This window comes from Carettochelys insculpta, chromosome 8 (genome assembly GCF_033958435.1).
Source record: "Carettochelys insculpta isolate YL-2023 chromosome 8, ASM3395843v1, whole genome shotgun sequence".
NCBI lineage: Eukaryota > Metazoa > Chordata > Testudines > Carettochelyidae > Carettochelys > Carettochelys insculpta.
This window is the reverse complement of record NC_134144.1, coordinates 20,091,589-20,118,212: the sequence shown is the minus strand read 5'-3', so window position 1 is coordinate 20,118,212 and position 26,624 is coordinate 20,091,589. Positions and strand designations below refer to the sequence as shown.

The 26,624-nt window shown below is 42.5% G+C and overlaps 1 protein-coding gene across 3 annotated transcripts in view; it reads left to right on the top strand.

Annotated features, from left to right (window-relative positions):
- MYO1B (myosin IB) overlaps nucleotides 1-26,624 on the top strand; it is a 198,864-nt gene that overhangs the window by 34,201 nt on the left and 138,039 nt on the right. For all 3 annotated transcript variants that reach the window (XM_075000691.1, XM_075000690.1, XM_075000689.1), the window contains exon 3: nucleotides 8,782-8,897. In XM_075000691.1, coding sequence (XP_074856792.1) covers nucleotides 8,782-8,897 — 116 coding nt within the window. The remainder of the gene's footprint in view (nucleotides 1-8,781; nucleotides 8,898-26,624) is intronic.

Here is a 26,624-nt window from a genome sequence, read left to right as displayed (position 1 = left end):
TCTTTGTTGATTTCATTTTGTAAATTTTAGCCCAGTCCCCCAATTTATCAGGGTTACAGTGAATTCTAATCCTGTCCTACAGAGTTCTTGCAGATGACGACAGTCTAGGAGGGATTGCAAGTTTTGTATGCTCACTCCTTGCTCAATTATCCAAGTAATTAAGGAACTTATTTGAATAGTACTGGATACAGGCCCAGCCCCTGTGGAAGCCCTGAGATGCATCCTCGCAGTTTGACAGCAAACTATTGTTACTTACTCTGAATGTGTTCTTTCAACCAGCTGTTTACCCATTTTATAGTAACTTCACCTGGGCCTTATTTCTCTCGTTTGCCTGCAAGAATGTCATAAGAGGCTGTACGAGAAACCTTAGTAAAATCAAGGTCTGGGATCCGTCCCCATCCCATCCATTCAGTAGACCAATAATCCTGTCAAAGTAGGAAATTAGGTTGATTTGGCATCATTTCTTCACAACTGCATGCTGCTTAGTCTTTATTTACCCTAGTATCTGCTGGCTGTGCAAAAATTGTGTAATTTTGATTTCATGTCTTTGGTCCACTGTTTTAAAAGTAGGTACTATGTTTGCTCTTCTCCAGTCCTGCAGGATCCAAACAGTCCTCCATGAGTTCTTGAAGATAATCACTAACTATTGAGAGCGTGCCTCAGCGAGGTCCTCATGTGCCCTAGGATAAATTTTCATCAGACCCTGCTGATGTGAATACATCTACCTTACCTAAATACTCTTTTAACTGTTTCTTATTCTGTTTTGGCTTCTGTTCCATCCCACTTGTTAATTGTGTTGTGTGTGATCCTCCATATTTTTTTTTTTTTTTAAGCAGTGACAAGTATAATAGGCATTAAATATCTCAGTTTTCTGGATGTTTGCTTGTCTTCACTAAGTAGTACATCTACAATTTGTTTCATCTTTCTTTTGCTCTTAGTATAAAGCGGCTCTTATTGTCTCTTGTTTGGTGTAACTCACTTTGTGGCTTAGCTTTTCTGTTTTTGTCCCTATGTGCTTGTGCTGTTCTTATGTACTCATTGCCAGTAATTTGTGACTGTTTCCACTTCTGTAGGATTCCTTTTTGACTTTCAGGTTTTTAAAGAGCTACTAAGGGAATTGTATAGGTCTCGTATTGTACTTTTGGGTTTTCCTTTGCATGAGATAGTTGTGGCATGCCTGCTAATGTCTGTAATACTTTCTCTCTTGAAGACCAGGCAGCTTTAGTGAATGTCTTTTTTTTTTTTTTTCCTTCGGGTTTTCTTCACCTTATCTGTCAATTTTTTGGGATGTTTAAATTCTAATTTTTTGAAGTCTATTGTTCCTCTCTTTCTTTGAAGTCATGAAACTTCTCATTACACGATCACTTCCATCAAATTGGGTGGAACTATATATTTGCAATCAACTCCTCCTTGCTAGGTTGTTTCCTCCTTTACTACTCATTGCTGCTGTTTGGATATTTGTTTTAAAACCATCCTCCATCCGATTTAATCGTTTACAGTGTTCATTCCATGACATTACTACCTGTTTTTAATTTTCCTCCCTTACATCTTCATCAAATTTTAAGTAGTTTGCATCTTATCCTCTTCTGGACTAGAAAACAACCAAGCAAGGTGGGGCCATGAGATTTCTTAGGAGAGGGGTGAATACAATGTTCATTCTCATTCAGTCTTACTGCTTCTCCTTTCCAACCTATGTTTCAGGTAAAAGAAGCTTTTTTTTTTTTTTTTTTTATCTTCCTCATAAAGTAAGTTACAGGTTTGTTTCTTGATGACCCTTTTTCCATTTGTATAACTCTAGTCCTCTCCCCGCAGTTCATATTGGAATTGCAGTATAAACCAATACCTTACTGTTCTGCAACAAAGAGCCTTGCTGACCCGTAAGCGGAAAGGTGGAAATGAAACAGGGCTGCAAGACTGTCTAAATTATAAACAGTTTATCTTTTAGCAGTCTGAAAGCTCACTTTCTTGGGTTCAAAGGCCAGCAGAAGTCATCTATAATGTCTCCCTCTCACTTCATCATCTTGAACACAAAACCCCTAGAATAGATTGTCTTGGTTTCTCATTGCATTTAACATCTTTGGGTTGTTTGTGCATGCAGTGTGAGATCTTCTGGTTAGGAATGGACTTGTATAGTGATGAACATACTTTGAAGGTTTTGCTTTCATTTGAACCTTTCATATTTGATGGTTCAGCATAATTAGTTAAGGGAGTTTGTTGTCTGAGATAACAATCAGGCCTAAAATTTGAGTAAGTAGTCATGCTGCTGGTTTGGTTTGTGCTAAAGTTATTTTGTAAATTGAGGATGCTTCCTGTTTTTCATTATGTTTTTGCCTTGTAATGTAACCTGTTTGTTTGATAGTTTTACTCTTTCCATTCAACTGTATTTCTATTTCTGACCTAGCTATCTTGAAATGTTCAGTACTTTTCCCACGTTGCTATCAAGTATAGCAAGATTGGGTCTCAATACATGCTCCTGAGATGTCAGGCATTTCATCTGAAAAAGAAGTGAAGAAGACACGGGGAAGATTGAATAAAATGTTTTTGGTGGATCTGTCTTATCTCCCTGCATGTTCCCACTCACCCTATGAGTCAGAGTTCAACTGCTTCTTGCCTCTGTAAAGCATAGACTACTACGTAACCCTTGTACACCACATGAAGCATAGGTCATGTACAAGTCTCCTCCACTTCACTCCGTCTTGGGACGAAACTTATAGCTGGCTCCAGGAATACCCCACTTGTCGTTCAATCTCAGTAGACGTTGTCCGAGGTCTTCCTTTTTTTGTGTTTTTTCCTCGTGGGTTCCATGTCAGAGCTTGATGGACTAGGGAACAGTTCACCTACTTGGGGAGTATTATGGGCATAGATGGAGGAACAGACAAGGATATCAGTGCCAGGATAAAGAAAGCAATGGCTGCATTCAAGACTCTGTCCCATGTGGAGTTCACAAATAATATCTTAGAAGATGAAACTGCGGATTTTCAACACATGTGAAGAGTGTGCTCTTGGATGGATGCGAGATCTGGCATACTAAAAAGTCTTTACATCACAAACTACAGACATTCATAAACAGATGCCTGAAGTACATCCTTCACCTCAAAAGGCAAGGCTTTGTCACAAATTAGGAGCTTTGGAACAGATCAGGACAAGAAGCAACTGACATTGAAATCAAGAGAAGAAAGTGGGGATGGCTAGGCCACACTAAGACTGAAGGACAACAACTGGAGTACTCCTAGATACAGCAAGCAGTTTTGTCCCAAGACACAGTGGAGTGGAGGAGACTTGTAGATGACCTATGTACCATGTGGAGTACAAGGGTTAAGTGCTAGAATTAACAGAATTCTTGTGGGAACAAAGATATTATATGGTGGCTATATAGAATCCGATTAACCCCCACTGGCAAAGATTAGGCTTCTTGCTTGCTGTACAGGTATTCATTTTAAAAGGAGGGAAAAACTTTTTAGCTCATCTAAGCCACTTTTAGTCCAAAAGCAATGGTTTCTTACTATGTTTAAGTTGAAAATAGGCATAATTGGTATGTCCTTTTCTGTATATAGCTGCTTGAACTTTTGAAATATTGGTTATTTTGGGATTGTATTGTCTAGTTTTGTACATGCATGGCAATGAACAGCTGACTTCTATTCTCAAAACACATGGTTTAAGCAATGCTTAGCTATACAAGGTCAGTTCTAAATGTTCTTTAAATACCTATCTTCAAAACTAAAAACAAAATCAAAGGTTTCTGTCTTCTACCTGTCTTTCTGTGATATTCTAGTGCTTTACAAAGAACCTCAGCAGCTAAAGTACATATGATAGTGGTGAAATAGCTTAAAGGGCTCCTTCAGCTTCTTGAAGACCCCTGTTGATGATTTCAGTGTCTACCCAGCTGAATTCCTTCAAGACCTGCCTGCCCACCGACCTCTCTTTGCTGCCTTTTGGCAATGGTTGTGCAGTGAGCTATGCTGGTATTAACAACCTTCCATAATTCCAGTGAAGAGTCTTACACAGGGAGTCTGTAGGCAGAGATTGTGGAACTGTATGAGCAGAGTCTGCTACTTTCATGGACCACTTAGTTACTCTTACCAACAGTAAATAGAAGTACCCATTGATGGGTTTCCAAGTTTCTGTGTAAGCTTGGAGACAGGATAGATGCAGTGGAAGATTACTGTTTACCTTCCACTGCAAGATCATACAAACTGAGATGAGCCAAAAAACCCAGTCTTCCCTCCTGTGCAAAAATTGACATTGTCACCGCCATGGAACCTGGAAGCCCATGAGACCAGAGGCCCAATGTGCCTATGTTCCCTAGCAGCCTGCCAAGTATGCTGCCTCAGAGCTGAGGAGGAAGGTGGGTAAACTGGCAGTAAACCAGCCTTGCTAGTCTTGACTTATTTGCATGGGATGTTACTGCAGTGGCATCCATACAGGGTTTTTTTGTGTGGCAAACTAGTGCCCTGTAGATTTACACTCTGGCTTGCTGTGCAGTAATGTCCTGATTTTAAGGGGCTTGTCTAAACAACGCTTTCCCACAGAACCCTGACTATTTTGATGAATTGTTACTTTTTTTGTTGGTACATATCTGACCAGCTCTGAAACAGGCTTACTGAGCAATAGCAAGCCTTGTACACAGTTAGGGAAGTATTACATCTCGGCACAGCAGTAGCCGTATAATGAATTGTAAGAATGCTTTCTATGGCTTCGTTCTGTAGGCAACAAGCATTGCAAAGATAAAGCACGAGTCACTAGAACAGTGCTTCTCAATTATCCCCCAAACCATTTGTGCATCAAAGCCAATTCTAGCCACTATGGATGAAAAAGGAAACCACAACATAGATTTTTGAACAGCAATTAATAATGTTATTGACAGATATTTAATTTAAAAATAATAATCGATCTTAACTTTGCAATTTATTTAAAACTTATTTTCTATTATCATATTTTATTTACCTTTTCCATGGCGCCCATGTTGGGAACCACGGCTCTAGAAGATACAAATTGCAACTTCTTGTGTGTTTAGGTCTGTGGCCAACTGGACACTGCGGTGTGGTGAAATGTGGCTGCTCAGAGCCACACACGTGGAGCACCCTCCACCCACTCTGTGCACGTCCACAAGCACGTGGTGGCAGCTCGACCTGCTGCTCTTGGCCTGGAGCCACTTGGCTCCTGCAGCCCTCGTGGGGCCTGGCAGCTGTGGCCATGGCTTAGCTCATGTGTTTTCAGCTCTGGCTACGGTGCAGCTTGTGTGGCCCTGGCGACTCAAAGGCAGTTTGCACGGGGGCAGACAGGGAGGGTGGCTGGCACTGTGGGAGAGGGAGGGCATTTGTTTGAGCAGTGGGAGAGGGGGTGACTGTGGCAATCCTTCAATTTCTATTGGACAGCACTGATCTAGTGAATGAGGTTTGCAACTCCATTTCAAATGGGGTGAAAGACTCTGGCAGACTTTTTCATGGTTTACAGCTCGGCTAAACAAATACAGTCTGTGTTGAAACTTAATATTCAAATTTTCTGCTTGAGTGTTTTTTTTCCAAATAGTAAACATGTAATATTTTTAAGACGGAGGGAAGTATTTACTTGTTTTTGATGTCTTTATATAGATTAAAAAAGACTGATTTGGGGGGGAAAACCCTAAAATGTGCAGAAAAACTCAGTTAAAGACTGTTTCATTGCAGATATAATGAGGATGGGTAAAATAAGCCCCGAAAGAAAGGATGGTCTAGAAACTACCCTGAGATAGGGGATACCCGGGTTCAGTTCCTTGCATCACCACTGATTTTCCTTGTGACCCTGGGAAAGTCACTTAGACTCTTTGTGCCTCAGTGCCCATCTGTACAATGGAGATTAGTACTTCCTTATCTCATAAGATACATCCATTGAAGATTGCAAGGCACTCAAATGCAAAAGAAGTGATGGGGGTACCATATAAACACTATATTTGGTGAAGATATGAAAAAGTGACTGATTTTGGTCACATCAGCTTTTTGATATTCAGCCAGTGTTGCTTTAAAGGGGCCTTGTTTTCAGATGGTGTGTGCCTGGCACTTTTGAAAATCCAGGTCCATTTCATTGTTAAGGTGAAGTGCCCTAAAATTCCTGATTTTTCTCTTCAAAATTTTGTTCTGAAATATTTTGCCTCTTTTTTTTTTATGGAAATAATAATGATATTTAACAAGAGTGATGCAAAATCTGAAGTTTGCATATTCTGTGTTCTGCGTTCATTAAATTTGCTGAGGAATCCACCACTTTTGGGAGCATTATGTCCCAAAATATAATGCTATTGTTACTTAAATTGTGTCTAATCCTCATGGCTGTGGTGAATGTTGCTGGAAACTTAAGATTCAGTGCATGCTGAAGCAGCAGCTTTTTTTTATGAGTCTGAGAGATGTTTTGCAGAATTTCTGGTCTGCCACACCAGAACGTCAGCATCTCTAGTGAACTTGCAGTTTTGAGATGCAGATAGCTGTGCACTGCATTTGATAGCCAGCCTTGGCAAAGCTAGGAAAATTTTAAGTAAAGGTTGAAGCCCTGATCTTCTGACCGAGTGCCACAGTTATATTAAACCATGCTGTGAGATAAGACTGAACTGTCCCTACTTTTCCTCTTGTCTGTCTGTCTGTTTCACTGCAACAGCACATTGTTTGCACAATAAAAGCTGCACCTCGGGACTGAAGTGAAAAACCACAGAAGAATTGTGACTTCTTTGAATCCTGACTTTACAAACCTCCCCATTTATAACAGGTTGTCTTAGCTCTCAAGCATCTGTGGAGTTTGTAAGGCTACATGTACAACAGAAGCTAGGGGTGTGATTCCTCTACTCATGTACATACTCGCTTTAGCTTTCATTGAGCTTGTGTGAGTGTAAATATAAGGTTACCGGCAGTGGAAATGCGGGTGACTAATGCCAGGGTCCCAGTGTGCCTGCAACAAATGGGTGTGTGCTTGGCACGGCTTTGTATGGTTCTACTGCATGACCTATGGTACCGGGCTCTTTGTACTTGATAGCTTGATGAAAGCCAGAGAATCACATCCCCAGCTCAGAACACAGGTGTGTAAAATTGGGGCAGGCTCCTTCAGGGGGTGTGTGAAATTTCATAAAGGGGAGTGCAGAACAGTCAGCTGTGGGGTCTCAGCCTCATCCATCTCATTAAAAAGATTGAAATACGTTACTATTTTTAAATGTGTATTCACATTAATCGAACGATTAATAAAGATTTTATATTCTACATAGTTGTTTTCTTACACATGCTGAAAGACATTTTTATATGAACATAACTGAAATTTCCATTGATTTTGATTACATTATACAGGTTGTGGAGGGGCCCTGCAAACTTCAGGGAAAAAGTGGGGCCCAACATAAAATGTTTGTGCACCCCTGGCAGAGACATTAGATTAAGGCCTTGTCTACATTGCCACTTCACTGTGCCACAGCTTTCTGGCTCAGGCAGTGGTGTCTGTCTGTCTTTTAAAGGAGCTGGTACTCATTGGGCTCCCCAACCACCCTCCTGAAGTTATGGAGGTGCCGGTACTCATTACTGGCACAAAAAAACACTGGGTATAGAAGCTCTCCCTGCCTCCCAAGCTCATCAATTTACAGCACCGTAAAGCACCAGTGTAGACAGGCTGCTAGTGCTGGGAGCCGTGCTCCTCATTTACGTGGTTCATGTAGCATGACAGTGCTGCAGTGGCTGCTAAGTGTAGACTTAGCCGAGTTGTTGAAGCCAAGCTCTTTCACAGCTAGAGGAGAGCTTGGATGGCTGTAGCTCTGCTGATGCACGTTTTTGCTGTAGACTTTAGTCCTGAAGAGAGTGTTAACGATCTTGAGGAATTTCAGTGCCTGTTAGGTTAAATGGCCGTCAGAGTGAACTCCTACAGTTTCTCGTCCAGTGTCCTTTCCAACCTGAATTGGTAGCACCCAACCTGTTAGCCCACACAGAAGTCAGATGATCTGTGTCATGTCAGCAGTATTAACATTGGAAATATCGGTAAGTGATCTGAAATACTTAGTGGAAACCTTGTGATCCTCTGATCTTTAAATAATGTTTGTGTAGCTTTAGTGTGTGTGTTCCCTGGACAGAACATCATAAAGTATTAATGAACAATGAGTGACTTCTGTTTTGTGTATCATGTAACAAAGTGCTCATTGTTTTATGCCGTCTTCACTTGATGTGCATGAGCATATGTAATGGAGAAATTTGCTAACCCAGGCACCTTATGAGGGAGGCTCTCGCTCTTTTTTTTCTTTTCTTTATAAAGTTAATTACTTTCAGCTTGGTTTATTGGACTGAAAAAATACTGTCGTCTTTTCTGTTGTAAATATTGAAGAGAAGTTGGAATTGAATAACATCGTTTACCATTGTTTAGGAAAAATACGTAAAACTCTTTTATATTTATTTGATATAAACACACTTTTCCTTTGTGCAGCACAACAGAACCTGATAATTCTTTCAAAAATAGGTCCCCATTTAGTTAACCTGGGAACAGTCTGCTTGTATACTGTAAGGATATACTTAAAACGTCTGCCAGTGTTGTTGCTGCTGTTCTTTTTATATCGGTAGCACCTTTGAGCTCAAGAGAGATTTTAAGAGACTTTTAGTATATAAATGCATGTTTTGAATGTATTCTTTGTAAAAAGATGGTTTTCCTTACCAAATGTTGAACGCTTTCGTGAAATACAGGACTGAAGAATTAAATAACAGCAAAAATGTTTTCTCAAAAGGAGAAGTCATAAAAATCTCACCTTTTCAGTAGTACTAAAACATTGCATTCTGCATTATTTTTCTTCTACAGACATACATTGGCAGTGTGGTTGTATCAATAAACCCATACAGACTGCTACCCATTTATTCACCAGAGAAAGTTGAAGAATACAGGAACAGAAATTTTTATGAACTCAGCCCTCACATGTAAGTATGGTTCAGAAGCATAAGGTTTCCACTATGCTTTGAAACAGATGGGACCAGCTGTCTTCCTTATGTCATAGGATAGGATGTGTTTATCTATTCTGGATTTTGTGAGCTCAAAGTATGCTAAGTTTTATGTGTAGATTTTTATTTTAAGGGAGAAGTTGAAATGTTTCTGTGCCTATTTCTGCATTTCATGTTTAGGTGCTCAAGTGCTACATGTGAGTAAATTTCTTTCTGGTAATTGTTCAGTGGTGGTTTCTATTACCACAATGTAAAACAAAAGAGAAGGGGGCAGGGGAGAACCTCAGCAGAGGTCTTTTAAAAGTTGAATATGTCCCAGTAAAAATGTGATACTGTTGGTGTACAATGGAAGCACTTTAAGTTCTGTTGTGTGGAGAGATTAGTAGTTTTACCAGTACTCCCTGTTTCGATTTGTAGGAAATGTCACTTAGAGCACAAGGAGCTTTCGAAAGGGAAGAATCTTTGTATAACCACTCATGCCAGTAATTCAAGTAAACTGTATTTACTTCTTGAGTATCTGCAGGACTGAGCTGGTATTTGGGGAAAATGACACCCCTCAATGGCCTAGAAGAGGTGAGGAGAGGGAAAGAAATATCCATGGTATAGATACAATTATTGAGAGGTTTTACTATGTTGTTTACAGCTTCAGGTTACTCGTAGCATTTTCTATCTGCAGTTTAAATCAGACAAGATCTGGGAATTTTTTTTCCCTTTCATGTATGTGTATGTGAAACATAGAATTAAAATCTCACTAGAATGTTTCAGTTGCCGCATGTTTTCCTTCTATTTATGTGATTGAAACATGATGGCTAAAATAGTGCATTTGAAAGTGTGGAAATTAATAGTTTCATTTTGGTTGGCATTCACCTTTTGTAATTTCTTGGTGGAAATAGCAGTGGGGCTCTTCGCTGTGTTTGAAGTGTGAGCCACGTTGGTAAAAAACCTTCAGTGTGAGAGCCACGTCCTCCAGGCCCCTCCCCTGCCCTCAAATTCTCACACTGCACTCTTCACCCTCCTCCACTTCGTCTCCCTCACCCTGAGTCACTTTCACTGAGCTGTGGCAGGGAGTTGAGGTTCGGGAGGGGAGTGCAGGCTCTGTGCTGGGGTAGAGGGGTTTGCAGTGTGTGCGGGGGCTCTGGGCTAAGCCTGGGACAGGGAGTTGGGGTGCAGGAGGGAACTCCAGGCAGCAGAAGAGGGTAGGGGTATAGGGTGCAGGAGAGGGCATGGGAAGCTGGCTCTCGGATGGGGGTCAGGGCTGGTGCAAAGGATGATATGGGGTGTGGGAGGGGAGGTATGGGGTGCTGACTGCAAGTAGGGTATAAGAGGGAGTATGGGGTGCAGGACTGGGGCATGGCCTTAAGGTGGAGGAGGGATATGGGTGCTGTCTCCGGGGTGGATTCAGGGTGAAGAATGGGACAGCACTTACTTTGTGTGGCCCCAGCCCCTTGTCTCTCCCAGAAGGGACCCAATACACCCCTGGATGCACCTGGCTTTGCATACTGCTCCTTTCTGCAGGCACTGTCCCTGCAATTCCCATTGGCCCCAGTTCCTTGTTCTTGGCCAGTGGGAGCTGCAGGGGGTGGTGCTTCTGGGCAGGAGCAACACCTAGGCACCTCTACTTTCTCTTGCCTCCCTCCCGGCTCCCCCCTCCTCCCCTGGGAAATGAGGTGTACTGGCTGCTACCAGGAGCCGCATGGCACTGGCAGGGAGCCACCCTTAGTGGCAGCCCCCCAGACATTGCAGTTGACAGGGAGGTGCCCTTTGGGTCCATGGCAACAGCTGGTGGCTCATGGAACTTTCAGTGTTCTTCACAGCAGTAGGGTTTAAGGTCTTGTCTCTGTGCTATAGTTTTAGCATGTCTGAACATGATTATGAACAAAGTAAGTTAGGTGGTGCAAGATCTGTCCTTATCGAACAAGCCACACTGGGTTTGGCATCCCACTGTTAAATGTAGATTAATTCTGCACCCAACTCTTATATGCCAGGACAGGGATTTAATCTCAGTTATCGGACAATATATAGAAGACAACTTACCCTGGTCGACAAGATGTCAGCAGCTGGCTTGAGTCTTAAATGTTAAAACGAGGTAAAGTGTTGCCATGTGAACGAGTTTAATAACTCAGCCACTGTTCAGTTCTGGATAAAAGTCAGGTAGATGAGGTTTCAAGCCTGCTGTGATACCGCTTCCAGAGCTGATCTAGTGACAGCTTGATGCTCAAGTGAAGCTGCTGAACACATGGTATTTTTGAAAATCAGATCACTTTGGGCCCGTAATTATAAACTTAACAAAAGTTTAGGTAACTTATTTTGAAAATCTAGTTGTTTAGAACTTATTTTTAAACATTGAGATGGAAAATGTGCTGTGTACTGTCCATACATGTTTAACATGTAAAGTAGCCTAATAATGCATCACTGCCGGGGGTGGGGGACAGTGTGTGAACAGCGCACATGAACGGCTCGTGTATTCCAAGCATCCATTTTCTCCCTTCAACGTTAGCGCCTTACCACTTCCGGTGAGTACAGGGCAGTTCCACCCCTCCCCTCTTGGGCTGTGCTGCTCCCAGGGGGAGGCAGGACTGCGCTCTTGCACACGCTCACACACGCTCACACACACACTCTCTCTCTCTCTCTCCCCACATGCACGCTAAGGACGTGTGTGCTATGAGGACCAGTAGCTATGCTGGCATAACTGGGTAATGTAGCCACAACCTACAGTGATGGAAGGGATAGCTACAGTGCTCAGAAGTGTAGATTTATATGCCCCTTCATGCCCTTGCTATATTGTTTTTACACCCCTGACTGCCATTGCTAGGCCAAATTTTAGATGCAGACAGGTCTAAAACTTTGGAAGAGCTGCATTCCAAAGAGTTGCTAACTTTGTTAACCCTTTGATCTGAGACACAGTGGAGGGAATTACTCCTAAAGCTTACTCTGCATTCAGAAAACTAGAACTAGGAAGCTGGGTCCTGTTCAGAATTCAGGAATATAATGAAGCTTAAGTTTCAGGCCCCATCTTTTTGGGGCATGGCTTTATACAAATAGGCTATGTTTAAATCAAATGACCCACTTCTGAAAGTCCACTATGTCTGCAGTGCCTAATGAAGTCAGTCTCAAATTTATGCAAAAGTGTTATCCGGATTAGAGAAACCCTCACCAGTCACCTATGGGGGTGGGGGGGGGGCAGCAATGAGTTCAGGACAGTAGGGTTGGTTATGAATGGTTTTAAATGGAAAAGACAGAAGGGAACAGTAATGAAACTTGAAACAAGAAAATATTGGTCAATTATATGTATTGTGAAAAGATATAAATGGCCAACCTGTTGACTCAGGGCAATAATTTCTGGAGTTTAAATACTTTAAATCCACTTACTAGCAATAGATCAAGGTGAAAGAGCGTTGAATATGAGCAAATGCCAGGGGAATCTTGATTGTGTAATTGTAAGATGATTTTCATTGTAAATGTTGATGTAGTGCCAACGAATGACAAGTAAAGTCATAGTTTTCATTGAACAGATGATGCACATCCAAATACTTGCCTTACATGTTTCACCTCCTATATGAAATTTACATTTTGCAACTCAAGTTAAATAGACATTTTTAACAGACTTTCTTGGAGCATTACACTGACAGTTGTCTGTATTGCATATCAGCTAGTTTCTCTTCAAAGGGAGGAAACACCAAATGCTGTTTGCCTTGCACTGGTAGCCTGCTTGTCGTGAGAACTGAATATATGCTTTCTTTTAAATATGATCATTGTATTCTAAGGAGAAATGTAAAACAATTGAGTTCAGGTAAGCTTTCATTTTGGAATTAGACACAAAGAATAAATGTTTAAATGTGAGGTTAACTGTTGTTAATATCTCTTTCTATCCTGTTCAGGCCACTCTTTGTATCTTAAACAACTTTTCCTTCCTATAGCATATTGTGGAATCAAGATCAGCGAGGATGGTAGGATGTTGTGCCGCTGCTGGTGTGATAGGTGTTGCACAGTGGAAACAGGAAGACCATTGCTAAGTGCTGTGTGAGAATTTAAGGAAAGCAGACACAGACTCTATCTTGGAGTTTGCAGTCGCATTTTAGGGTTGGTTCTTGTTTGGAAGCAACTGACAACTCAGTGCTTTAGCCATAGTGTCTGCAGATTACATGATAATACCCCTATATATCCCACAGTCTTTAGGTGTTTGGCCTTGAACTTCTGAGGAGAAGACACTTTCCAGAAGGTTTATTGTGAGCTATTTCTTCTGAGGTGGTCAGGCACTGATTAACTGAGACCAATAGAGTCATTTTCCTTTGACATTTAAAAGACGATTGAACTGTGGATTCATGGATTAACCCACTGTACAATTTATTTGTCCTCTTTTTGGAGCTTGCAGCCTCAGCTTGATTTAGTTCAATTTTGGTAAAGTTCCTCTGGAAACTATAGAGATTTATTTATGAAAGATTGTGATTTGGAGAGGTGCCCTTGCAAGGAGTGTATTGTGAGGGTGAGAATTTGGGGATGTGCCCTGGAGGCAGGGTTTAGGAATAGCATCCATGGGTTACCAGAGAAGCTTTCCAGTTTTGGTCCAAGTTTTTATTCCTTTCTTGTTCACTCGTTTGTTGTTTAATAAACCCCAACATCTTTATATGGTGTCGGAGGTGGTGAATGAGGAGGAAACTACAGTCATTTTGAAATTGACTCCTTGTGTTGGCAACTGAAAGCAGAGACAAAAAGAAGCGCACGGGAAGAACAGGCACTGAGGCTTTTGCGTAGGGTGACCACGTTGCCCCACGGCAGATATGGGACATTTGCCACTGGAGAGGCTCTCTCATGTCAGAGCTCAGTGGCGATAGAGGCTGCTGCCCCATGGCGAGGCACTGGGGGTGGGGGTGTTCCACACCCTCCCGATGAGGGGAGGTGGAGGGTGGGAGCTTGGCAACCTCTCGAGGGTGTGGGGGTGTGCATGCTGAGAATAGGGACTTCGCAGCCTCCTAGCATTGGAGGCCAGGGAATAGGCAGTCACTGCATGGAGGAGTTGCCTCACTGCAAGAGCTGCCTCACTGAGGCACGGGGTGCTAGGGAGCAAGGCAGCTATCCCACGGAGGGGCTCCCTGGCAGTGGGGGTGCTGCCCCAAGGCACAGGGTACCAGGGAACTAGGAAACTGCCCTGCAGTGGGGCTCCCTGGCAGCAGAGGCTGCTGTCCTGAGACAGTGGGTGCTGGGGAACAGAGACCCACTAAATACAGGACAGTTTGCCCATTTTCCTGGAACAGCTTAAATAGGGGACTGTCCGGGGAAAAACAGGATGTATGGTCACCCTGCTTCTGCATGCGTTTGGTGAGCACAATAGAAGCTTAACCAACTTCAGAAGGGGGAGAGGCCAAAAAGTGATTTGTTTCAGCCTCTTCCATTCTGCAGTTGTCAGGCAATATTGCAGACGGAGATTTGAATTGTACTTAGCAACCATAGGAACAGAGGAGGAAAAATGATATCGTGAAATCGACCATCTTTTTGAATGGTGTTGGGGAAGAAGCATTGGATATTTTATAACAACTTCTAAGTTTTGAGGCAGGTGAAAGTATGAAGTTAAGAGAGCAATTGCCTTTCCAAAAAAGGAATGAAACCTACCCCTTAGAGAGACACGTTTTAATGCAGGCAAAAATTGATGCCATCATATTACAGAATTAAGGAAACTCAGTCAAATTTGTGCCTGTGGTTAGATATAGAATCGTTTGTGGAATTAAAAATAATTAAATTAAAGAGAACTTCTGCACAGGTGACTTACCTGTAGAGAAAGCTCTCCAAATAGGCAGAGCAGCAGAACGCACATGCCAAAGAACTGGATTTACCACAAAGAGTTATTCATGTAGTGAGTACAAAATAATATAGCCAGAATAGGTCAAATCAAAGAGTGAAACCACTCATCATGAAAACCATTGCAGGGGAAGGCGGAGAGAGACTGATATCGGCAGTCATGCAGAAAGTACGTATTGCTGCCTGACCCAAGTGTGTTGCACTTGGAAAACTGTCGTAAATGATTATTTTTCCTTCATTTTGCAAAATGTTGCAGATCTCAAATGCAGAAAAGTGATGTATTTGGTTAAAGATAGTATGGTAAAACAGTATTTCATAGATCTACTGTGATCTAGCAAACCTGATGAGAGACGCTGGATATTGGCTACCATCACCGTGAATGTAACGGTTACTCCACTGAAAGTGGGTATAGGCAGCCAGGTTAACATTCTGTCTGAACAAATTATAGAACTGAAAATGAGACCAAAACTGGGACCAACAAAAATAAGAGTTTGGACATTCTTGAATAAGTATATTAGTGAAAGGGAGGTACATTGGTAGCATCAACTATAAAAGTGCCATGAAAAGGGTCCCATTCATTGTAAGGTTGTGGCAATTTTAGGCCTCGCTGCATGTGATAAATTCAGTTTGGTAAAACAGGTGCTCTCACTACTAGATCATACTGAACCTGGCTCTGAGGCCCTCTTTCAAAAATAACATGACCTGTTTCAAGGGGCTGGATTGTTTGCAGACTGAACACACAATCCAAATAAATAAGAAGGTCCCTGCAGTTATTCATCCACGTAGAAGATGCTCTTTGCACTCTTTGATAAACTCAAGGCTGAGCTTGTAATTATGTGAGGAGGGCAAGTAATACAAAAAAATTGATGAGCCAAATGGAATACGTGTATTCCCTTGTTACAATGGAGAAAAGTAATGGCCAGCTATGCATATGTTTAGATCCCAGAGACCTCAACAAAATGATAAAAAGAGAACATTTAAACTGATCAATCAGAGAAGAGATTATGGCTCAATTTGCAAATGTTGGAAAGTTTAGTAAATTAGATGCATCCTCAGGTTTTTGGCGGCTAAAATGAACTTAAAGCTTAAAACTATGCACATTTTAATATCATATTTGAAAGATATGGGTTCTTACGTTTACCCTTTGGCATAGGCTCAACACCAAGAGTGTGTTGCAAAACTCTAGGTGTCATCTGTGAACACGTTAACAGTGTTGATACCTCATTGGATGACATCCTCTGTAGAAGTCCAGAACTCAGCTAGAGCTGCAAACCCTTACCCTGTTTTAAGGGTTACAAAACTGATGTTTTGAGGGGAAATCCTTTTCCATTTCAGCCATTGAAATGATGCCATTTCCCAAGTCAAAGAAAGGTGTCCAATATTTCTTGGGAATGTCTAATTATCTCGGTAAATTGATACCTAACTAGCTGCCGAAGTATCAGCATTAAGAAAACTCGTAGAGAATGAAAATGAGTGTCAGAGCAGGAGGAAACATGAACAGGTTTAAAAGAATAACTGATATAAGACCCAATTTTGAAATACTATGCACAAGGAAGAAGGCAGATTAAAATCTCAGCAGATGCTTCACTGTCTGTGTTAGATGCAGTGATTTTACTGAAGCATAAGGATTGCTGCAACCACTGATACAATGTGCATCTGACTAAGGCAGAAACTAGATATGCACAGATTGAAAAGGCGCTGGTAAGAATATTGTTTGCCTATGAGATTCACTCTCTGTCCATAAATACACTGATTGAAAGTTGAAATGCACCACATGCCTGTGGTAGTGTTTTAATTAGCAAACAGCTAAATGTAGCAGAAGCCTTCAATGAACAAAGATAAAGTTGCAGAAGTGTGATTTGGTTCTGACTGACACACCTGGCAATATCATGTTTGCTGCAGTTGCATTTTGCAGAACATTGACTCCCCAAAAAAACCTGAAGAAAGTTTCAGAGACAGAGATGCAGCCTTCATAGCCTATTGATAAAGTCACTTCCCATAATCAGTAGAAAACTAGAACAAATAGGAAAGGGAATGGAGAAAGGAATAATAGTTGGGAATTCTTAAAGAAGTAAAAATTAAAAGGTGGCCTGAAGAAATGCCTTATTGCTGTCCAACTTTAAGAGACAGTTGGAAATGTAGACATGAATTTGGAAAATGGTTCTCTAAATGCTGTAATTCCAGTAACCTCCAGAAAGAGATGCAACAGAGGATCCATGAGGATCACTTAAGAATTGAGAAGTGCAAACAAGCACAGGAGATGCTCTGTTGGCTGTGGCTGAATATGCCATTAGCAGCTGTTGTAGGAAATGGCTTTCATGCTTGAAATATAAGCCATGACAACAAGCCCAGCCACTGAGACGTCATCCAGTTTCACAGATGCCTTCTGAGAAGGACGTCATGTATTCATGTATGCTGTAACCAATCAAAGGGTTGTTTAATAGCCCCAAATTATTGCTTTCTTTACCCAGAAATTTGCATGCTGCAAGGTACTAATAGTAAGTTAGCGATAGCTAGCATGAAGGGAATCTTCTCCAGGTGCAGAATTCCAGATGAAGTCTTCACCAATAATAGGCCACACTTCTCCAGTGCAGATTTTAGGCAGTTTGCCATAGGTTTGAATTTTTGATGAAGATCCCAGCCATGAAAGGAACTTCTTGAAAGACCTTATGAAGAAAGGCTTTTGACAGTGGGTCCCCTTTGTATAAAGCTTTACTGGTTTGAGTTCACTGCTGGAGAATGGGTTTTTTTCCCAGCCCAACTGTTAATGGGGAGAAGGAGCAGGTGTAATCTACCAAATACCTGATGAAATTGCACAACAATTCGACTCTCAATTAGATTGGGATGGCAACTCTACATGGACTGGACCAAGCCCACTGCTTAATTTCTACCAGCACACAAGAAGTATCAGTGATGTCCCCTCCCTGTGGGGCTGTAGCCATGAACGCTGGCTCTGTCCACTTCAGGAAGCCCTGAACCTCAGCAACCCACACAAGTGGGGCTGAAGCTGTGCATGCCACCTTGCTCTGCTGAAAGGGGGAAGTCCTGAGCCTCTGTCACCCTGGGTGAGTGAGTTGAACTTTTTTATATTTCTCTCTCTAAAAAAAAAATTGATATTTTTTTTTTTTTTTTTTTTTTTACTTGTGTGTGGCCTGCAATTGATTTGTTTTTCCTCCCCATGGATCAGTGGCCCATAATAGAAGAGAAAAAGTTCCCCACCCTTGCGTTAGAGGAAAGAAAATCCAAAATGGAAGCAGAAATAATATTTTAACAGAAGGATCCGTGATCTCCCACCTCTTCACCCAGGTGATAGTGTGCCTGCAGAATCGCACCTCTCAATTCAGAGAGACAAATTTCAACGTAAATGAAGGGCTCTATGAGTAATTACAGAAAGTTCCAACACATTGGCAGCTGACAGTCCCGTAGCATCTTAAAGACTAACAATTTTATTGGGTAGTGAGCTTTTGTGGGAACGACATGATTCTGGAGTAGGGTTCTGGTGATAACAAAAAGCTCAGAGTGGGCGATTCCATGTCCTGAAAGACTCATGGAAAATCTCACAGGGCCCTCAAGATGTCAAACCCAGTCCCCTGCACTCATGGCAGCATCCTTAACAGCAATTATGAAGATTGTCCAGACTCAATAGACAAGTGATTTCAGTGGTTGACCACCCTGACAATTAAGCTGAACATCAGGAGAAGCTTTCTAACCTGCTGGAAGAAGGGTTTGTTTTTTTGTTTTTTTTTTTTTTGAGAAAGTGAATGATAGACTTACTTTAGAGTGAAGTGCTGGAAAGCTCTCCTGTCTAGGTAGTTGTCACGTTGGGTTTATGGAAATGTACTGCGGGGGTTGAGAATTTAATGCATGTGTTATTAGTTAACTCTCTGTGCGCGTGTGTACATATGCTTAGATGTTTTCTGTATATGTTTTTCTTTGAAAAGAAAATGTAAAGATTTATTTATGCCAGTTTGTCATTTGGAGACACTGCATTATGAGGCACTGTATTGTGACTCTGGGAATTTGGAGATGTGCCCAGGATTTGTTTGGGAACACTATATGGCTGTGTGCAGCAGCTCACTCCAGAAGTTCTCCGTTTTCTTTCTTTCTTATTTACTGGTTTGTTGTTTAATGAACCTCGAGATCATTACAGAAACCAGGTGAAGTTTTGACAAAACCTTTCCTGCCTGTTTTCCTGCTAATTTGCCTGCCCATCTCCTTAGCAGCTCCGGTTGTGCCACCTGCCTTGTATTCATTCAGGATTACAGGGCTTCCAAGGCCTGCAGCTGTAGCTAAACCTCACTGAGCTGACTTTTCCCAGAGCCCGAACTACATTCATGTTTGTGGAAAAACTTAACATGTTCAGGTTTTGTTCAGAATCAGAATGAAACCAAATTCTAAATGATCAAAATCCTACATGAAATAGAATTAACTCTCTCTGCCCACTCTAATGTGATGAACAAGATCAGGGAAGAGGTAGGAGGGATATCTATGCACAGTGCTCAGGGAGGGATAGCTCAGTGGTTTGAGCATGGGCCTACTAAATCCCAGGGTTGAGTTCAATCCTTGAGGAGGCCATTTAGGGATTGGAGTAAATAGATGTCAGGGATGGTGCGTGGTCCTGCCAAGAGGGTAGGGGACTGGGCTAAATGACCCCCCTGAGGTCTCTTCCAGTTCTAGGATGTGTGTGTGTGTGTACCTCCAATGTGGATAAAAATTAACAACTTGAGATTCACAGATAATATAGTTATCGAGGAAGATGAGGAGAAGCTTGTGAAAACATGCAGGTGCTAAACATGGAAAGGAAGTGGTGCAGACTGATTATGAACATTGATAAAACAAAAACAATGGTATTTGGAGAGAAGGAAATAGGAAGGAAGATCAGTGGAGATGAAATTGAACTAGAGGAGGTAGAGAAGTTCACTCTCTGGAGAGCAACATAATGTGATCTAGATGGTAAGACGGAAATAATGAACTAGAATAATGAAAGCAAGAGCAAATTTGAATGTAATGGAAAAGATCTGGAAAAGCAGAGTGTCTTGAAAACGTGCGTATTCAGTAGCATGTAGTACATACGTGAGACATAGGGGATAACAAAAGATGAGAAGAATATTAGTGTTCAAGGAGAGTTCTTGCAGAAAGACCCTGAGAATAGAATGGATGTAGAAGGTCACCCATGAGGAATTATATAGGAAGGTACAGGCAAAAGAAAACCTACTGCAGAAAATTATACAACTGACCATGGTACTGTAAGATACCCCAGGGCCAGTGCTTTCAAACTTCGGCACTAAATCTGGGGTTCAATTTTTTTTTTTTTTTTTTGCATGCCTAGTAGGGACATGTGAAATACAACTAACTTGGATTGACTGTTGACCCCTGTGCTCCTCAATATTGTGAGGAGTAAGGGAGGTTGGTGAGAGAGTTTCTCCCATCGACCTCCCTCTGTGAGAACAGGCAGGCAAATGGATTTTAGATAAGTGGATTTTAGCTAAGCAATTGCCGTGGTTACAAATGCGTATCTACAGTCGACTTTAGTGTCAGGTATAGACCTAGTCTCAGAGTCGGTGTCAGTTGACTTGAGCTACAGACCTGGAAATTGCAGCGTAGACATCTGGGTTTGAGCGAGAGCCCAGGCTCTGATACCTACCCTTCTCGTGCGATTTCAGAGCCTGGGTGACAGCCCATGCCTGAACATCTACATTGCAATATTTAGTCCTACAGCCTGAGGCTTTGTCAGGTAAGACACAATCGGAATGGACAAGAGTAGCAGTTTCTTCTTAGAAATGACATGGGACAAATTTAAACTAATGACCTAGAGCAAACACATTGGCTGTAATTACTCAGTCCATCCCTGTGAGTGTTTATGTAATCATAGCACTTCTTAACATGCTCGTCTTCAAGGCCTATCATGGAATCATTTTTTGTAGGAATGTGTGTGAGGCTGTCAAACATGGTTGGGAGTGAGATTGAGGACTGGAAATGTTTTTTTTTTTTTCTTTTAATTTGCTAAGCTTGTCCACCTTCTATCATCTTTTTCTGGTCTTTTGATATGTCCTTAGTTTTGTGGGACACAACATGCCATTTCAGTACATTCTTGAATAACGTGTAGAAGTGCTTGTTTATGCTGTTCTCTCGACACTAGTCTGCTCATTTAGCTCAGGCAGTTAATGGCATTTTACCCACCTGGAGAAGACGTTGATAAGTGTTAGAAGTGACATAACAACATATTGGGTCTTCCTAGAGTAAAAGTTGTAGGAGCCACGTGGCCCAGAGTTCTCTGAGGGAGAGCTTTACAGAGTTTCCAATAACTGCTTCTCAGAGGAAAGGTATTTAAGGTGGGGGGTGATGTAGTGGAGGAGACAGAGGCTGCAGTCTCTGAGCTCTTGGACTGTGGTGGGTACCGGTAACTGTCTCTGTAAGAGAGAGTACATAATAGATGCTACCCAGTTCCATCTCCTGTCTTGGCCACTGCTTACAGAATGTTAACACAGCCCTTCTGCACTTTGTGAGATGGACGGAGCATGACCAGTGGCATTGGAACAGTTTTTGTAGTGGGGTTGCTGAAGGTCATTGAACCAAACTGTAAAGCTCATATATAATGGAAACCAATTCCAGGCAGAGGGTGCTCCCGTATTGCCAGCCTGGTAGTACCAGCACTCCGGAGCGTGGCTGGCAGGTTTTGTTCTACTTCCCTCAGCTGCTGTGACCTTTGTGCCATGTTTGTACTTGTGTTTCCCCCACGGCATTGGAAGGATTGTTCTTCCACAATTTAGAGGAGGTGTGGATTATTTTTAAGATGTGTATGTTGATAGCAAGTTTCTTAGTCCTGCTTTCTGGCTTCTTACGCGTGTTCGCTGAGGTTAGTAACTGATACATAGGCAAGGATGTCTGTATTGGTATCTGCAGACTTTTTTTTTTTTTTCCCCAAGAGAAGTGTTTTTATCAGCCCATGTTAAGTCAGAGGAATTATTTCATCTCTGCATAATTTTGTTTATCAACTTGAGTAGTGCAATCAGGCTTCCAGTCAATTGAAAGTACTGCTGCTGGCTGAAAATTGTTTTTGAGGGAAATTACTTCTATATTCTCAGACAGAACCACTTAGAATTAGTTGCTTGTGCCCAAACTTGCAGACAGATTTGGATTCCTATCTGAAATTGTAAATTGGTCTGCTTTTATTTTTTAATGTTGTGCACCCAGCAGCTCTTGTTGCTGTTCGTGGGATTATGGGGGCACAGCACTTCTGAAATCTGCTTTAGTACGACAGTTTGAAAGCACTGGCCCTGGGGTATCTCACACTGTCATGGTCAAACAAATGAATTTTATCCCTTCCAATTTGAAGGACTGCCACGTTAATAATTCTAATAACTTTTATTTGGGGGGATCGGCACAAGGACGTCCGCTGTCGATAGTTATGACACTTCTCCCCCTTGAAGGCATAGCTCCTGAGAGCCAGTGTAGGAAGTAATCATATATGTTTTTTGTTTGCTTCTGTTTTTGCTGGCATTCCAGGATAGCATGTATTCAGAAACACGAGGGCTACAGTAACTTTTTTCCTCCTGGATTCAAAGCAAATATTTTTATCCCAAGGGCATGATAAAGGCCCAGCTGTAAAGGGCAATTGTTGCCTGCACATTTAAAGCTAATGTTCTTATAAACACCAGGCAGTCTTTTTTTTTTTTTTTTTTTTTTTTAAAAGGACAGAATGTAATTGGTCTTGTTCCTCGCATGTGGGGGATGGAACCATGTACATCAGTTTGTCTCCTCCTCCCATGCTTTTGTGCTGTTGTCAGTGTCTCCATTTCAGCCTTCCTGTTGAATGTTTGTCTTTACTCTGTAGTCTCTCTCCTTCCTTACTAATGGGCTACTGCGTTTTGTATTGTGGACTTTTGCTGGTGCTTCTTCGTTTCCTGCGTCCCCAGAAGGCTGGTCTTCGGCCCCACTCAGGAGGCTTAGAGGGTCATGGCAAAAGAGTTGCTCAGGCCATCAGGCTGCTTGTCTAAGCCTACAGCCCTGCTTTACGTTATCTGTCTTCATGGTAGCTAATGGCATCAAAGAAGCGAATAGGAGCAGAGAGGGAGGGGGAAGCTTTCTGTCTTTGCCCCACGACTCTAGAGCACCACTGTCTGGTATTTGTAATGGATTCTCCTTTCATATCATGTCTTGAGACATGGATGCGAGAGTATATCAATATGGTATCACGACGGCCAGGGTATTTCTATTAAAAATGGAAGGGGAGAAGTAAAATCAATTCTATACTCTCTCTCTTAAGGAGATTGTTGCCTTTACCCACAAAGTCCAAAAGCTCAGAGACTGCAGCCCCTGCCTCTTCGACTACAGACAGTGAAATTTCTCAAGGAATCTACACAACCATTTGATCAATAGATGAAGAACTGTAACTGTCTTCAAAGCCAATTTGTGACACCACATATGATGTACATATATGCTGCACACTTTCAGTGCATTTTGGCTGCAATTCATGGTATGAGATGAGATTCTTTCCCTTAAGTTATGCAGGGATTGTGTTTCCCACACACCCTCGCATAACTCAGATGTCGCGTAAGACAGGGGATGTGGCTTCTTCTCCAGCGCAACACACATTTTGCAGTCGGGGAAGCAGTGGGAGCACCTGGAGCTCCTTTTGCAAGGTAAGTCCTGGAGTTTGGGAGGGTTAAGCCTGGCAGTGGGTTGGGGGGGCATGGGGTGGAGCTGAGCTGGAGCCATGCGCAGGGGTTTGAGCCAGGGTGGCAGGGGGCCAAGGGGTGGTTGAGTCAGAGCCATGCATGGGGTTGATGAGCCCGGCAGTGAGGTGTTGAGTCAGAACCCTGTGTGGGATTTGAACTGGGGTGGGAGTGGTGAACTAGATCAGTGTGCGCAGGTCCTAAGCTGGGCCCCAGGGGGATGTTGAACTGGGGCTGGGGGTGGGGGTTGAGGCAGGGCTGTGGGGAGCAGGATTTTGAGTTGCACTTAACTTGCATTAATGTGAATTAAGTGCAACTTGAAATCGCACATTTCAAGGGATGACTGTATTCCATTATGACTTCCCCCTAAATTCTACTTACCTCTTACATGACAGGTAGCATGTTACTTGTAATTGTGCAGAAAAAATTTATTTTGTTCAATGGAATATAAATGCAGAAGTGAAAAATATATTTGGCTCAAATGTAACTAACATTTGTGTTTATGGAATTCCTGTTACAAAAATCTTTCCATTGGAATTAATGTTGACAATATGTGTCTGTAACCACAGAGTTATTAAAAAGTACCTTCATAATGAGCATTGTAGTTATCAGAAAACAGGTCTTAAATTTTTGTCTTTCTGTCATTTTAGTGTTAAATTGAAAAGAAACCCAAATGTTTGAAAGTCTGGAAAGCTCAGTTTAAAGCAGCCAGAAAGATATAACTGCTTCTCTAATGATGCCTTAATGAAAAACAAACTCTGAAACACCCTTATCTGTCTTTTATGATGGGCTGTCATTGGTGAACATGCAGACTTAGAATGCAGTACTCTTAACAGTATGGTGCCTGCACAAGCCCCACCCTTCTTTATGTACACAGTCCACAGAAAAAGACTTCAATGGATTTCTCATTAAACAAGTGATGCGTTGAAGGCAGCCAGTCCCACCTCCTTTTAAGATTCCATGTGCCTCGGGCTGTCCAAGTGTAATTAGCCACAGCGCTGGTATATCTATGTGTAATCCTTCTGCCAGATGGTATAGGCAGGGGAGCTGATACCCCCTTAGGCTTTCAGGCAAGGTGTGTGTGGGAGGCCAGCTCTGTGCTCCTGGAATGGGTGGACTCTTGGGTGGAAGGGGAGGGGTTGGGGGCATTTGGACTTTAGCTCTGCCTGACTTCTGGTATCCCTCCTCCCCCAGCTCTCAGAGCCATCTGGAGCACACGTTATGGCACTCTGGTGGTGGTCTTAAAGGACCCAGCCTCCAAGTGGTCCCACTGAATTGCCAGACCCCAGGGCAACTGACCCTTTTCCTCTCTTCCCCCTTTGTCGGAAGACCTGGGTATAGGCAACAAAAAGGGCCTGGTTCAGTTTTCTAGGAGTTGCTTTAAAAATTTAACCCGTGCCCTGACCCTGAAACCTGTGAAACACTATACGCCAGTTTGGGCATCTCTGATGGGCAATTTTTCTCTGCTCACAAATGCTGAGTCAAGGGGTGGTTATGCCGCAGAGAACTTTACTGGGGAGGAAGAAGATGACCATGGATGTGGGAAAGCCAGCAGTGTCTTATGGTTTGTTAACTGTAGTCCCAGCCTCATTCTCCTTTGGCCATTGGGAGCGACAGTGTTCTGGTCCCTCCCCACTGATGGCTACTTGTGGTGGGCTGGGGAAGTCTGCTGCTTGGGGGCTTGACTGCATGACTTCAGCTTCAATTGCTGGGCAGGGAGGCCTACAGCAGCATCCCTTGGGCAGGCTGCTGCTGTTGCTCTGGATTATGCCCAAGCTCCTCAGCTCTGCCACTTCTCTGTACTGTACCCTCAAAGGTGCAGCTGCCACCAAGCTGACCTTCGAGAACCTTCAGCTCCCACTCTGTGCCACTGCTTTTCATGTAGGTTCTGCTGCTGCTCACTGCCATCTGTTTGTTTTGACCTTTGTTAAGGAATCTCAGCTCAGCTCTTGGGGAGGAGGGTGGTTTCTAGGGCCCTTTTGCAGAGTCCTCATAACTAGAGGCTACAAACAGGAGCCTTGCCCGCTTCTCTACCTCTCTTCAGGTTCCCCAGTGTTTTGTGCTTCAGCCTATCGATGCACCACCTAGGAGCTGCATCCCCACATTGTATTTAAAGTCAGTACTTCTTCATCACTAGGTTGCAGATTAGCTCAAATCCTTTTGGGGAAAAGAGAGTTATGGGAAGATGGGAGTGTTGAGATGACCTGACAGGGGTATTAGAATAGTAGCACTTCAGAATTGTGATGTTAGTGTCAAAGTCGGACTCAGGACTCTCAAATTTGTCAGACCACTCTGTTTGTTAGCAAAGCTGCTCTGCTAATGCACCCAGAAAATGTGAGTGCCATACAGGGCTCAAACCCCTTGATTTATACAGATGAAAGAAAGCAAAATTAACAAGATTACAAAAGGGGGCAGGGCTCACATGTTTCCCATGATACTAGTCACGGATCTTCATTTCTATGTCAAGCCTCAGCAGTCTCCTGTCCATATCTCCCTGGTTATCTCAATTACTTTCTGTCTAACACTTAACGTTCCTTCTTCTGTTATCCCAGGCACACCTGGCTCCACTCTGATCCATCCTGCATACCTACAAACAACATTAACATAACCTTCTCTCTTCTGTTCTTGAATTTATGCTATTACTACAGTATAATTCATCTCTCTCTCTCACAATATAATTATTTCTACTTTCACAATTCCTCCTTTTGGTCAAGCAACGCCTATGACCGACAATTACTGGGTTCCACACATTAACCGTTCTTTTCTCTCTCTGTTCATCAGTGATATTTAAAATCATCAGATTAGCACTCTGGTGAGGAGTAGCTAGCTGTGTGACAGGTCTTGCACAATTTTGAATACAACAGGAGATTAACTGAAAACATACAAAAATCATTAAGATGGCAAATAGGATAGTCAAGGCTCCCTGAAACAACCAGTTTCCTATGCCAGAGAAATTGAACAAGCCACTTAGCCATTTCCACAGAGAACTTGGCTCTTCGTGGGGAAGATTAGCCACTTGGAACAGATTGCATATGTGATCTGTTAAATCATTGGTGTTGTCAGGGGTGTGTGTGTGTGTGTGTATATATATATAGTGTGTGTGTGTGTGTGTGTGTGTGTGTGTGTGTGTGTATATAGTGTGTGTGTGTGTGTGTGTGTGTGTGTGTGTGTGGGCGCGCACACACACACACACACACACAACGTTCTTTTCCCGTGAGAACATAGGTCCCTCCTTTTG